The sequence below is a fragment of the Hoplias malabaricus genome, unplaced genomic scaffold (assembly GCF_029633855.1).
Source record: "Hoplias malabaricus isolate fHopMal1 unplaced genomic scaffold, fHopMal1.hap1 scaffold_589, whole genome shotgun sequence".
Lineage (NCBI taxonomy): Eukaryota > Metazoa > Chordata > Actinopteri > Characiformes > Erythrinidae > Hoplias > Hoplias malabaricus.
Window position 1 is genome coordinate 1 of NW_027101215.1, and position 12,061 is coordinate 12,061.

General features: G+C 42.4%; 1 protein-coding gene across 1 annotated transcript; it reads left to right on the forward strand.

Annotated features, from left to right (window-relative positions):
• Positions 1-1,213: 1,213 nt before the first annotated feature.
• Positions 1,214-12,056, forward strand: LOC136685332 (DNA-directed RNA polymerase II subunit RPB1-like; the record flags this gene model as incomplete). Its single annotated transcript, XM_066659352.1, has 28 exons — positions 1,214-1,507; positions 2,511-2,643; positions 2,758-2,894; positions 3,022-3,195; positions 3,311-3,592; positions 3,693-3,854; positions 3,979-4,199; positions 4,747-4,879; positions 4,978-5,102; positions 5,211-5,411; positions 5,598-5,817; positions 5,967-6,135; positions 6,238-6,332; positions 6,441-6,644; positions 6,748-6,970; positions 7,083-7,266; positions 7,385-7,556; positions 7,924-8,029; positions 8,498-8,703; positions 8,864-9,335; positions 9,472-9,572; positions 9,676-9,780; positions 9,930-10,112; positions 10,232-10,435; positions 10,559-10,745; positions 10,859-10,972; positions 11,124-11,273; positions 11,398-12,056. Coding segments are annotated over exons 1-28 (5,409 nt in total), but the record flags the coding sequence as incomplete, so codon positions are not given.
• Positions 12,057-12,061: the final 5 nt, after the last annotated feature.

A 12,061-nucleotide genomic window follows, 5' to 3' on the forward strand; every position in this document is an offset into this window, starting at 1 on the left:
TATTAGGTAAATTATAAAAACAACGGTACAATAGTGCAATAAGACACAATTAAATATGACTATTTATAATCACACAACCTAACCGTTTTGTACTTAATATCTCCCTATTCTCTTTATCACAGTAATTTTCTAGTCTAGCTATTTGTTCGATCGCTGATTTAGACATTTACAACTGTTACAATGATCACTGGTTATACTTAACATTAACTGTCTATGTACGATTAAAGCGCGGCCTAGAAAATAAAAATTAATTTAAATATTAATCTGTAACCTACTGCTTAATACATTTCACGACGGTCACAAAAACGCTAAACACCAAAGCTCTTAAAGTTTTAAAATAATATAGGTTAAAAATTATCGTTGGTTTGAAGCTCCAGGCTTTCTGGGGGCTTTCCAACGTCGCATACCGAAATCAGCGCCCTCTCGCCAGCCAGCTCTTTAACTCGACTCCCAGGCTTCTTGCATTTTCCCGGAAAATGTCAACAATTTAAGAAAAATGCAACAAAATGACTTCAGTAATGTTTACAAGCGTGTTGAAAAACATCACTGAGATAACTTAAAATAATATTTTGTTGGAAATTCATCGAAAAATACAAGCATAAACGTCGAAGATTCTGAAGTAGGCCTCTCGTGGAGCAGCTTCTTTTTCCAAGGTTCGTGGCTGATCCAGAGCGAGACGGAGCGGAGCGGGGCGGTTTTTTTCACTTTTGCTTAGAAGGGGCTAAAAAATATCACTCGGCAAACATCGGCAATGTTCGGAAAAGAGGCGTAACGAGCTCCCGTCTTTACTACGATTGGCCAGGCAACGCTTGGTGTTACATATTCATGAAGATACTGACGAATCAGGTTGCTATTTGGTGAATATTACGAGAAGAGAAGGTTCGGAACTTTGGTATACACGCCCATTGTATGGATTGACCAATGGGATGTCTCCAAGCTAATTTTCCCGCCTTTCTCGCGTTAAGCTCCTCACGGCGAGAAATCATTGGTCGTGCGGCTGTACTTATGAATAATTCGGCTACGCATGCCCCGCGACCAATGAACGTGAAGTAACGTCGTTTCGGAGCCAGCCCACGGAGTGTCTTGCCCCTGCTTTTGGGTGTACGCGAACCCGTAGCGACACATGCAGTCTATATAAAGTCGTGTGGGAGCAGTTTTCTCTCAGTTGCGCTTAGAGCGCACCGGAGTCTAGATCAGGAAGAGGGAAGGGTCTAGCCGGTAGTTTATGTAGTATATTAATAAACATAAATAAATAGGCACATTGGGGTACCGAAGCGCGCTGATCAGTGGGGAAGCCGCCGTCGGACGGGTTCCGGCCACCTTTTGGGTGCCAGGAGAGAGTCTTGGTGGCGTTTGAGTGCTGTTCCCTGTTTGAAAGCGGCGTGTCGAGGGAGGACGCGTCTCTTTGAATAGACACAGGATGCACGGACCGCCTTCCAGCGACAGCGCATGCCCACTGCGCCTCATCAAGAGAGTTCAGTTCGGCATCCTCAGCCCAGATGAGCTTGTAGGTCTCTTGCCTTTTGGGAGGGGTATTCTCTATTAATTCTTTAGACAGCAGTAACATAACTGTTTATTAGCGTTTGGTCAGTTAGAACACAAATATGGTGTTTTCGCTGCGACTGTCTTATAGTTAGCTTAGCTTCTTAGCCAGCCCATGATCCACGTTGTAGGAAAGTTTGCTCAGATATGAACAAATGCTCTTAAATAATTTGGGCTTTAGCTGCAAAAGTGAGAGAACCACGTAACATTGCCTTTACTTAAGGGTTTTGGGGTGGTTTAATTTTAGTGGATAGGTTAATAGTTATAAGATTTTTCTTAAGCCAGGCTAAAAGGGCAACAGTGACATGTTGCTTGCCAACTGAGCACATACTATGTCCAGTTAAATCCCAAAATTTGCTCAATTTCCCGTTTTCTTTTTCATTTTGTATGTTTAATCAGCTTCATATAGACTAGTATAACGGTAATTTGTCAGTTTCCCTCTGTTAAATGCATAAAGAATGTAGAAACTAACTAGTTTTATGTAATTCTTAAAACCTTTTAAGGGATCTATAAAGTGCTATCAGTTCAACAATGCATTATGAATATCCTTGTTCACATTTAAGCATATTTCTGATAGGCCCAAAGTCATCTGTTTTCCATCCATCGTTTCTGACAATAAAGACACATATGAAAAATATTATGCATGCTCTTTTTTATACAATTTATATATTATATATTTCAGTTTTAAATAAATTGATCAATTGAGTCTAATCATATTTTAGGTAGAATATAGCATTATTAAAGGAAATATTTTCAAGAACTTATTATTTTAAGGAATGTTTGAGGTTGTTACAGATATTAAACTGACTCTTTTGAAAATAAATTTATAACTTTTTAAAAAAGAGAAACAAATTCACCACAATGAAAAGTTGTTTGTACACAGCTGTTCCTGGTGAATCCTCAGGGGTTATGCACTAACATAATATTTATAGACAGCGAATGGCTATAAATTGTGCATCTCTTTGCAGAAACGGATGTCCGTTACGGAAGGGGGCATTAAGTACCCTGAAACCACAGAAGGTGGCCGCCCAAAACTGGGCGGTCTCATGGACCCCCGGCAGGGGGTCATTGAGCGGTCTGGCCGGTGTCAAACATGTGCAGGTGCATAATGTTTCTTTTAAAACACCATTCTCTTCATAGTTATTAACTTGTGTGTATTATACAAATCTGTACCTGGAGATTGTGAACTGATTTGTGGATGCATACATCCTACAGGAAACATGACAGAATGCCCTGGTCACTTTGGTCACATTGAGTTGGCTAAACCAGTCTTTCATGTTGGATTCATATCAAAGATCATGAAAGTGCTCCGCTGCGTCTGTTTTTTTTGCTCCAAGTTACTGGTTGATGCGGTATGTATTGTACTTGACCATTGTGTATGTTGTGTGATGAATCTACATATGTTTTAGAAAAATGAGTGACCATTTCTCGGTTTTGCTGTATGATGAAAACTTTGCCCTTTTATGCATTCTTTTACAGAATAACCCAAAGATCAAAGACATCCTGTCAAAGTCAAAAGGCCAGCCACGAAAGCGTCTGACCCATGTGTATGACCTGTGTAAAGGCAAAAACATCTGTGAGGGTGGAGAGGAAATGGACAACAAGTTTGGAGTTGAGCAGCAGGAGAATGATGAGGACATTACAAAGGAGAAGGTACTGTAAAATACAGAACATAACCTGAGGCCTCAATGATCCAACAAGAGAATTTCTGTCATTTTCCTAAAGAGTGAATTTTTATTTACTGATGTTATTTTATGGATTTTGACAGGGACATGGTGGCTGTGGGCGATACCAGCCACGTATTCGTCGCTCAGGCCTGGAGCTCTATGCTGAATGGAAGCATGTGAATGAAGACTCTCAGGAGAAAAAGATTCTCCTTAGCCCTGAGCGTGTCCATGAAATTTTCAAACGTATCTCTGATGAGGAGGATATAATCCTGGGCATGGACCCCAAATACGCACGGCCTGAATGGATGATCGTCACAGTGTTGCCTGTGCCCCCACTCGCTGTTCGACCTGCTGTCGTCATGCAGGGATCTGCTAGAAACCAGGTAACCTCTTTAATTTGTGAAGAGTTTAGAGCAGTCCAGGATGTAACCAACACAGGTGTGTGTATAAGAATATACCGACCGTTTGTGTTAAATTTTTCAGGATGATTTGACACACAAGTTGGCTGACATTGTGAAAATTAATAACCAACTGCGACGGAATGAACAGAGCGGAGCTGCTGCACATGTTATAGCGGAAGATGTCAAGCTTCTGCAGTTCCATGTGGCCACTATGGTGGACAACGAGCTGCCTGGCTTACCTAGAGTAAGACGTGTTTATATGTTGTCTAAAATGTTTATGTAAAACTGAATTTACACAGTAGGTCATGTATTGCAGTTTTTGAATAGCATTGATTTTAGGCTTAAAACACCTATAACCATGATTTCAGGCAATGCAAAAATCAGGCCGCCCACTCAAATCCATCAAGCAGAGGCTAAAGGGTAAAGAGGGACGAGTGAGAGGTAACCTCATGGGAAAGCGTGTCGACTTTTCAGCCAGAACAGTCATTACCCCTGACCCCAACCTGCAGATTGATCAGGTGGGCGTCCCTCGCTCCATCGCTGCCAACATGACCTTTCCAGAAATTGTTACACCATTTAACATCGACAGGTAACACAGGTTTTTTTGTTTTTGTGTTGGGTTTTATTTTTTTTCGAGGGGGGGTATTTTAATTCTATTTATTTAAAAATTGTCTTTTCAAAAAGTGGTTTATATATGTCACGTATTTGTGAATGGAGGACAGTAAGTGATTTCTATTATACACAGGGAGCGCTGTCACACGGTCTTGATGCCTGTTTATTGGCACTTAAACTTATTTCAACTGAGTAACAATGAAGAGCTTGTATCAATTACAATTTAAAAGTTGATGTTTGTGAGAGTGAACAATTAAAACAATGGCAACTTTCTATAATATAATTTACAACATATGATTTATTTGTACATTTCTCTTGCACTTTCGCCTAAACTAACACAATAGACTCCACGACTTCCTTCTTAATTTTTCCTCTCTTCTCCTCACCTCCTGTCCTCCATCTGGATTTTGCATGTCACCGGATTTACTTAACTGAAAACAACTTATGAGAAATTAATCTTAGACTACTGGAATTGGCGACGGTTCTTGTCAATTTCTAAATACTTGGTGCTTCAAAATTTGCAGGCTTCAGGAGCTTGTGAGAAGAGGTAACAGTCAGTACCCAGGAGCCAAGTACATCATCCGTGACAATGGAGACAGGATTGACCTTCGATTCCACCCCAAACCAAGTGACCTACATCTTCAGATTGGATATAAAGTAGGGTGTTGCCTGCCATTTGTTTCATAAGATGTCTTATTTCAAACATGTTTGTCATTTTGGTTAGAATGGTGCCTCTCTATCTTGTGCTTTAACAGGTGGAACGTCATATGTGTGATGGTGATATCGTCATTTTCAACAGACAGCCCACCTTGCACAAAATGTCTATGATGGGTCACAGGGTTCGAATTCTGCCCTGGTCAACGTTTCGACTCAACCTCAGGTGAGCTTTGTGATTGTGATATAGCTGAAATGTGTTTTATCACTACATGAAGTGTAGAGTTGAGTGTCTTGACAAATATCCATAAGCATTTTACCTCCTGTTCTCTAGTGTAACAACTCCATACAATGCTGACTTTGATGGGGATGAGATGAACCTGCACTTACCACAGTCGCTGGAGACTCGTGCTGAGATCCAGGAACTGGCTATGGTACCTCGTATGATTGTCACACCCCAGTCCAACAGACCCGTCATGGGTATTGTGCAGGACACACTCACTGCTGTTCGCAAGTTCACAAAGAGAGATGTCTTCTGGGGGGGGGAGGGGGGGGGGGAGGGAGGGGGGGGGGGGGTAATTCTCGCAGCAATTCAGTTTATTTACAGAATGTAATGTCATATGCCCTCAGTGCAGTGTAACTGGACTCTGAGTATGTAGTTAATTAATATAGTTCTGATGTAGTCATCAGATGGGGCCCTTTTAACTTTGTCCATTATGTGCTTTGACCAGGGTGAAGTGATGAATCTTCTGATGTTCCTCTCTACTTGGGATGGTAAAGTGCCACAACCAGCCATCTTGAAGCCAAGACCACTTTGGACTGGCAAGCAGATCTTCAGCTTGATCATCCCAGGCCATATCAACGTCATTCGCACACACAGTACACATCCAGATGATGAGGACAGTGGCCCCTATAAGCATATTTCACCTGGAGACACAAAGGTAGAGTTCAGTCAGTTTTTGGAAATGCCACTGGCACACATTCAAGTCACTCCAGTGAGATTAATAACACACTTGATCTCTTATGAACATGTCTTTTGAAATGCCACTAGTGGGCGATATTCTTACAAAGCCCCTTGTTGCTGTTTCAGGTAATTGTGGAGAATGGGGAGTTGATCATGGGGATCCTCTGTAAGAAGTCCCTAGGTACCTCTGCTGGTTCCCTTGTCCACATTTCATACCTGGAAATGGGGCATGATATTACTCGCCTTTTCTACTCAAACATTCAAACTGTAGTGAACAACTGGTTGCTGATTGAGGGTAAGAGAATAGATGAATAATATTTGTGCCTCCCTTTTATTTATTTATTAAATCAATAAGTTTATTCCTTTTTAATTTAATTCTTATGTTATTCTCTCACAGGTCACTCCATTGGTATTGGAGACTCCATTGCTGATGCTAAGACATATCTTGACATTCAGAACACTATCAAGAAGGCCAAGCAAGATGTGATTGAGGTAGCTTTCTAGAGTCTTTATGCTTTTCCTAGAAGTTTACTAAAAATCTTGCTCCCACTCTTAAATTTTTTGCACTTACCTTCCTACTGTCATCCATTTTTTCCTCAGGTCATTGAGAAGGCACATAACAATGAACTGGAGCCTACTCCAGGTAACACCCTGAGGCAGACCTTTGAGAACCAGGTCAACCGTATTCTGAACGATGCTCGAGACAAAACTGGATCTTCTGCCCAGAAATCACTGTCTGAGTACAACAACTTCAAGTCCATGGTGGTGGCTGGATCTAAAGGATCCAAAATTAACATTTCTCAGGTGAGTTTTCATATCAGAAGTAATTGGCCAAAAAGGGTCTTTTACATGTGTGAAGTTTAATGTTTGGATGAAGCCTCATTTATTTCCTCCTTTCAACACGTAGGTTATTGCTGTGGTGGGGCAGCAGAACGTTGAGGGTAAGCGAATTCCGTTCGGTTTTAAGCATCGCACTCTTCCTCACTTCATCAAAGATGACTATGGTCCAGAAAGTAGAGGGTTTGTGGAGAACTCCTACCTGGCTGGGCTCACACCCACAGAGTTTTTCTTCCACGCTATGGGAGGAAGAGAAGGTCTGATCGACACAGCTGTGAAAACTGCAGAGACAGGTATAGTTGTTCCTTATCTCAGCTTACAACAGACGATGTGGCCTTTTAAATTCTGTGTAAAGCTCTTTTGCACTTACGACTACTAAATTTTCATGTCTTGCTTTTTTTTCAGGTTACATTCAGCGTCGTCTGATCAAATCTATGGAATCTATCATGGTGAAGTATGATGCTACTGTGAGGAACTCTATTAACCAGGTGGTGCAACTGAGATACGGAGAAGATGGTCTGGCAGGGGAGGCTGTGGAGTTCCAGAACATGGCCACACTAAAGCCCTCCAACAAAGCTTTTGAGAAAAAGTGAGTTTGCAGGTCTAGGTTTGCAGGTGGTCTCATGCTTGTTGGCTGTCAGTATGTACTAAAGCCTGTGGTCATCTATGATATCATGAACTGAACCTTCAACCTCTTAATTTGAAAGGTTCAAGTTTGACTACACCAATGAGAGAGCTCTCAGACGCACCCTACAGGAAGACGTGCTGAAGGATGTAATGACCAACGCACATGTACAGAGTGCTCTAGAGAAGGAATTTGAGAAGATGAAGGAAGACCGAGAGATCTTAAGAGCCATTTTCCCAACTGGGGATAGCAAGGTCTGTAAAATTTATAGCAACGTACTAATTATAGTTTCATAATCATTGTAATGCTTCTCTCCCCTACAATAGTGGGAATAGTCCCTGTTCCTACTCCAGGCTCAGCACTGCAGAAAGTGCACTATCCAACTTTTGGATGTGGGTAGGAAACCAGCCCCATCCCTCTCCCTTGATTTCAGGACAGTGCTGTAGAAATGAATTACAGTCTGCAAATTTAGGGAGAGCTGAAACAAAAATAATGACCATAACGAGTGTTGCCTTAAGTTCACATGCAAATTGGTTATTGTAGTTAAATATAAATGTACATGACTTGTGTAGTTTTTTTGTTGTTTACTCCCTCTTTCCTGTATTTTCCACCCTTCTGCAGGTGGTTCTGCCATGCAATCTGGCCAGAATGATCTGGAATGCACAAAAGATTTTCCGCATCAATCCACGAACTCCTACCGATCTCAATCCTTTAAGAGTGGTAGAGGGTACGTAACTGAAATTTCTCTCAGTAGCAAATAAAACGAGCTGATTTGTGTTTATTTTGACACTGGTTTGTAAGTATTTCCCTGAAATGCATTCAGATTTTTCTGAAGAGTAATACTTCAGGTACTTAATACGACCCAGGCCCCTTAGTTAAATGCAGTCACGTGGCGTGTGGGTGCTATATAAATGATGCTGTGGATTTACAGCGGGTCACAGATCTCCCCCAGTAACACGTTGACAGAATGCTTTATTCAGTGTTCACAAGTTTTCAAAATATTTAGTTTAAATTCAGTGCTATGAAAACTATAGAACATGAATCCTCATGTATCTTCTTTACCCATTAAATCAGTAATAAGAATATTGGTGTATGCTTACTGTAGGTGCATGGCAGTAGCCTTGTCTTGGTTGTTTGTTGGTCTAATACGTACTAATCTGTCCACATCCCTGCTCTATTCTCTTCTGTCATGCAGGTGTCCATGAGCTGAGTAGAAAGCTGATAATTGTGAATGGTGATGACCCTTTAAGCAAGCAGGCTCAGCAAAATGCCACATTGCTATTCAACATACATCTGCGCTCTACCCTTTGCTCCAGACGAATGACAGAGGAATTTCGCCTTAGCACAGAGGCCTTTGAGTGGCTTCTAGGGGAGATTGAAACAAAGTTCAATCAGTCTATAGTAAGTACTGAATAGTATATAAGTGCCAGGTGACTAAGTCATGTATTACACAGACTCCAGCTGGTGTATCATATATAGTGTCATTGGCGGTGTACTTTAAGATGTTTAGGAAATATATTGACATCCCTAACCAACTGCTAATCTTAACAATCCTATTTAGGTTCACCCAGGTGAAATGGTTGGTGCTCTGGCTGCGCAGTCTCTGGGAGAGCCTGCCACCCAGATGACCCTGAACACCTTCCATTATGCTGGTGTGTCTGCCAAGAACGTCACTTTAGGTGTGCCTCGACTCAAAGAGCTGATCAACATCTCGAAACGTCCCAAGACGCCTTCCCTCACTGTGTTCCTATTGGGTCAGGCAGCTCGTGATGCAGAGCGAGCCAAAGACATCCTGTGTCGTCTAGAGCACACCACGTTGCGCAAAGTCACTGCCAACACGGCCATCTACTATGACCCCAACCCACAGAGCACAGTAGTGGCTGAGGATCAGGAGTGGGTGAACGTTTACTATGAGATGCCTGACTTTGACGTGACCCGCATATCACCGTGGCTGCTGCGTATTGAGCTTGACCGCAAACATATGACTGACCGCAAGCTAACCATGGAACAGATTGCTGAAAAGATCAATGCAGGTGAGGTTAAATGAGACACGTGGGTTTGGCAATGTACCATGTAAGCTCAGAATTTAATCCCCTCACCCCAAAATAAAATTGCAGTAGATTTTATGCTCTATGAAGTATCACTTAAATATCTGCTTCCATCTATCAGGATTTGGTGATGATCTGAACTGTATCTTCAATGATGATAATGCTGAGAAACTTGTGCTGCGAATCAGAATCATGAACAGTGATGAGAATAAGTTCCAGGAGGTGAGTTTTTGATCATGACATTCAATGATCAAAGACATTACCTTTTTAGCACTACATAGCAAGTTGCATCTCCTGACTTTCCATATTTTGTTCCTTCGTCCAGGATGAGGAAGTGGTAGATAAGATGGACGATGACGTGTTTTTGCGATGCATTGAGTCCAACATGCTGACTGACATGACCCTTCAAGGCATTGAACAGATCAGCAAGGTAAGATGGCTTTAGCTATAAGAAGTGAACTACACAATATAAATAGTAAATCAGGCTGCTGCATTTTTTCAGTTGGTTGTGAATTCTTGAACAGTCTGATTCTTAAGTTGTTCATTTGTTTTGAACTTACACTTATTCCTTTCCTATAGGTATACATGCATCTTCCTCAGACAGACAACAAGAAAAAGATCATAATCACAGAGGATGGTGAGTTTAAGGCTCTGCAGGAATGGATTTTGGAGACAGATGGTGTCAGTCTCATGAGAGTCCTCAGTGAGAAAGATGTAGACCCTGTGAGAACCACCTCCAACGACATTGTGGAGATCTTTACTGTAAGTTTGTTTGCCTTAATCTTTAGCAGAAAAGATGGTTAGAATTATAGGATGTTGGTAGCAAGTTAAATGCATGGCAGCTCCTTTTGATTTGAATACATTTATTGTCTTATCTATAGGTGCTTGGTATTGAAGCAGTGCGCAAGGCACTAGAGAGAGAATTGTACCATGTCATCTCTTTTGATGGTTCATATGTCAACTACCGTCACCTTGCCCTGCTTTGTGACACAATGACCTGCAGAGGTCATCTGATGGCCATCACGCGTCACGGCATCAACAGACAAGACACAGGACCACTCATGAAGTGCTCGTTTGAAGAGACGGTGAGAAACAGTTGAACATAGTTAACGCTCTTACAGTCGCATAAATATACCTTAGATTTCCATGGGGTACTTGATGTGGGAAGGGAGGTTTTGTTTAACTGTTTGAACATGTTCCGCGTGTAGGTGGATGTATTGATGGAAGCATCATCTCATGGAGAATGTGATCCTATGAAGGGAGTATCTGAAAACATTATGCTGGGACAGTTGGCACCTGCTGGCACTGGTTGCTTTGACCTGCTGCTGGATGCTGAGAAGTGCAAATATGGTATGGAGATCCCCACCAACATTCCTGGGATCAGTGTAGCTGGACGTAAGTCTCACGTTAAAGTATATTCCTATATCTAAATTGGTTTCTTTGTTTTAAAAACAGTTGGCCGTCTAGCTTGCCCCCAAGACTTTCAATGTTTTCTTTCCCCTTCACAGCAACAGGAATGTTCTTTGGGTCTGCTCCCAGTCCCATGAGTAGCATGTCTCCTGCCATGACTCCCTGGAACACAGGTGCTACCCCAGCTTATGGTGCCTGGTCACCTAGTGTGGGTGAGTGCAGTGTAATTTTGATCAATATTATTGATTGCCTAAATTATTAGTTTGTTTAAACTGTAAGGAATATGGCCCATAAATTTACAGTTGCAGTCCCTATACTCCATTCTGTTCACTGTTTAATCATTTTGCTCTTTTACACATTCAGGAAGTGGAATGACTCCTGGGGCAGCAGGTTTCTCACCCAGTGCTGCATCTGATGCAAGTGGCTTCTCACCAGGCTATTCCCCTGCCTGGTCTCCTACACCTGGCTCTCCTGGTTCTCCTGGACCAGCCAGCCCTTACATTCCCTCTCCAGGTAAGCTTATTTCTATTTCCCATTTTTAAGCTAATTTCATTCTTCCAAAAACCTTTTTACACTGAATTGACCTGGTACGGTTTGTTCTTTTAAATATTTTGCATCTACTTTTCTGCTCCTGTAGGTGGTGCCATGTCTCCAAATTATTCTCCTACGTCTCCAGCCTATGAGCCACGCTCCCCTGGAGGATACACACCGCAGAGCCCAGGCTATTCACCAACGTCACCATCTTATTCTCCAACTTCTCCGTCATACTCGCCAACCAGCCCCAACTACAGCCCAACATCTCCATCATATTCTCCCACCTCTCCATCCTACTCCCCAACGTCTCCGTCTTATTCTCCAACATCTCCAAGTTATTCTCCAACATCTCCAAGTTATTCTCCAACTTCACCTTCCTATTCTCCAACTTCACCATCTTATTCCCCTACCTCACCTAGCTACAGCCCCACGTCACCTAGCTACAGCCCTACATCCCCATCCTATTCCCCTACCTCGCCGTCTTATTCCCCTACCTCGCCGTCTTATTCCCCTACATCGCCATCTTATTCCCCTACATCGCCGTCTTACTCACCGACATCGCCCTCTTATTCTCCGACATCCCCAAGTTACAGCCCAACGTCACCCAACTACACCCCAACCTCCCCCAGTTACTCCCCAACCTCTCCATCTTACAGCCCAACTTCACCATCCTACTCGCCTACTTCCCCTAATTACACCCCTACCAGCCCAAACTATTCTCCAACATCTCCCTCATACTCTCCAACTTCTCCGTCCTACTCACCATC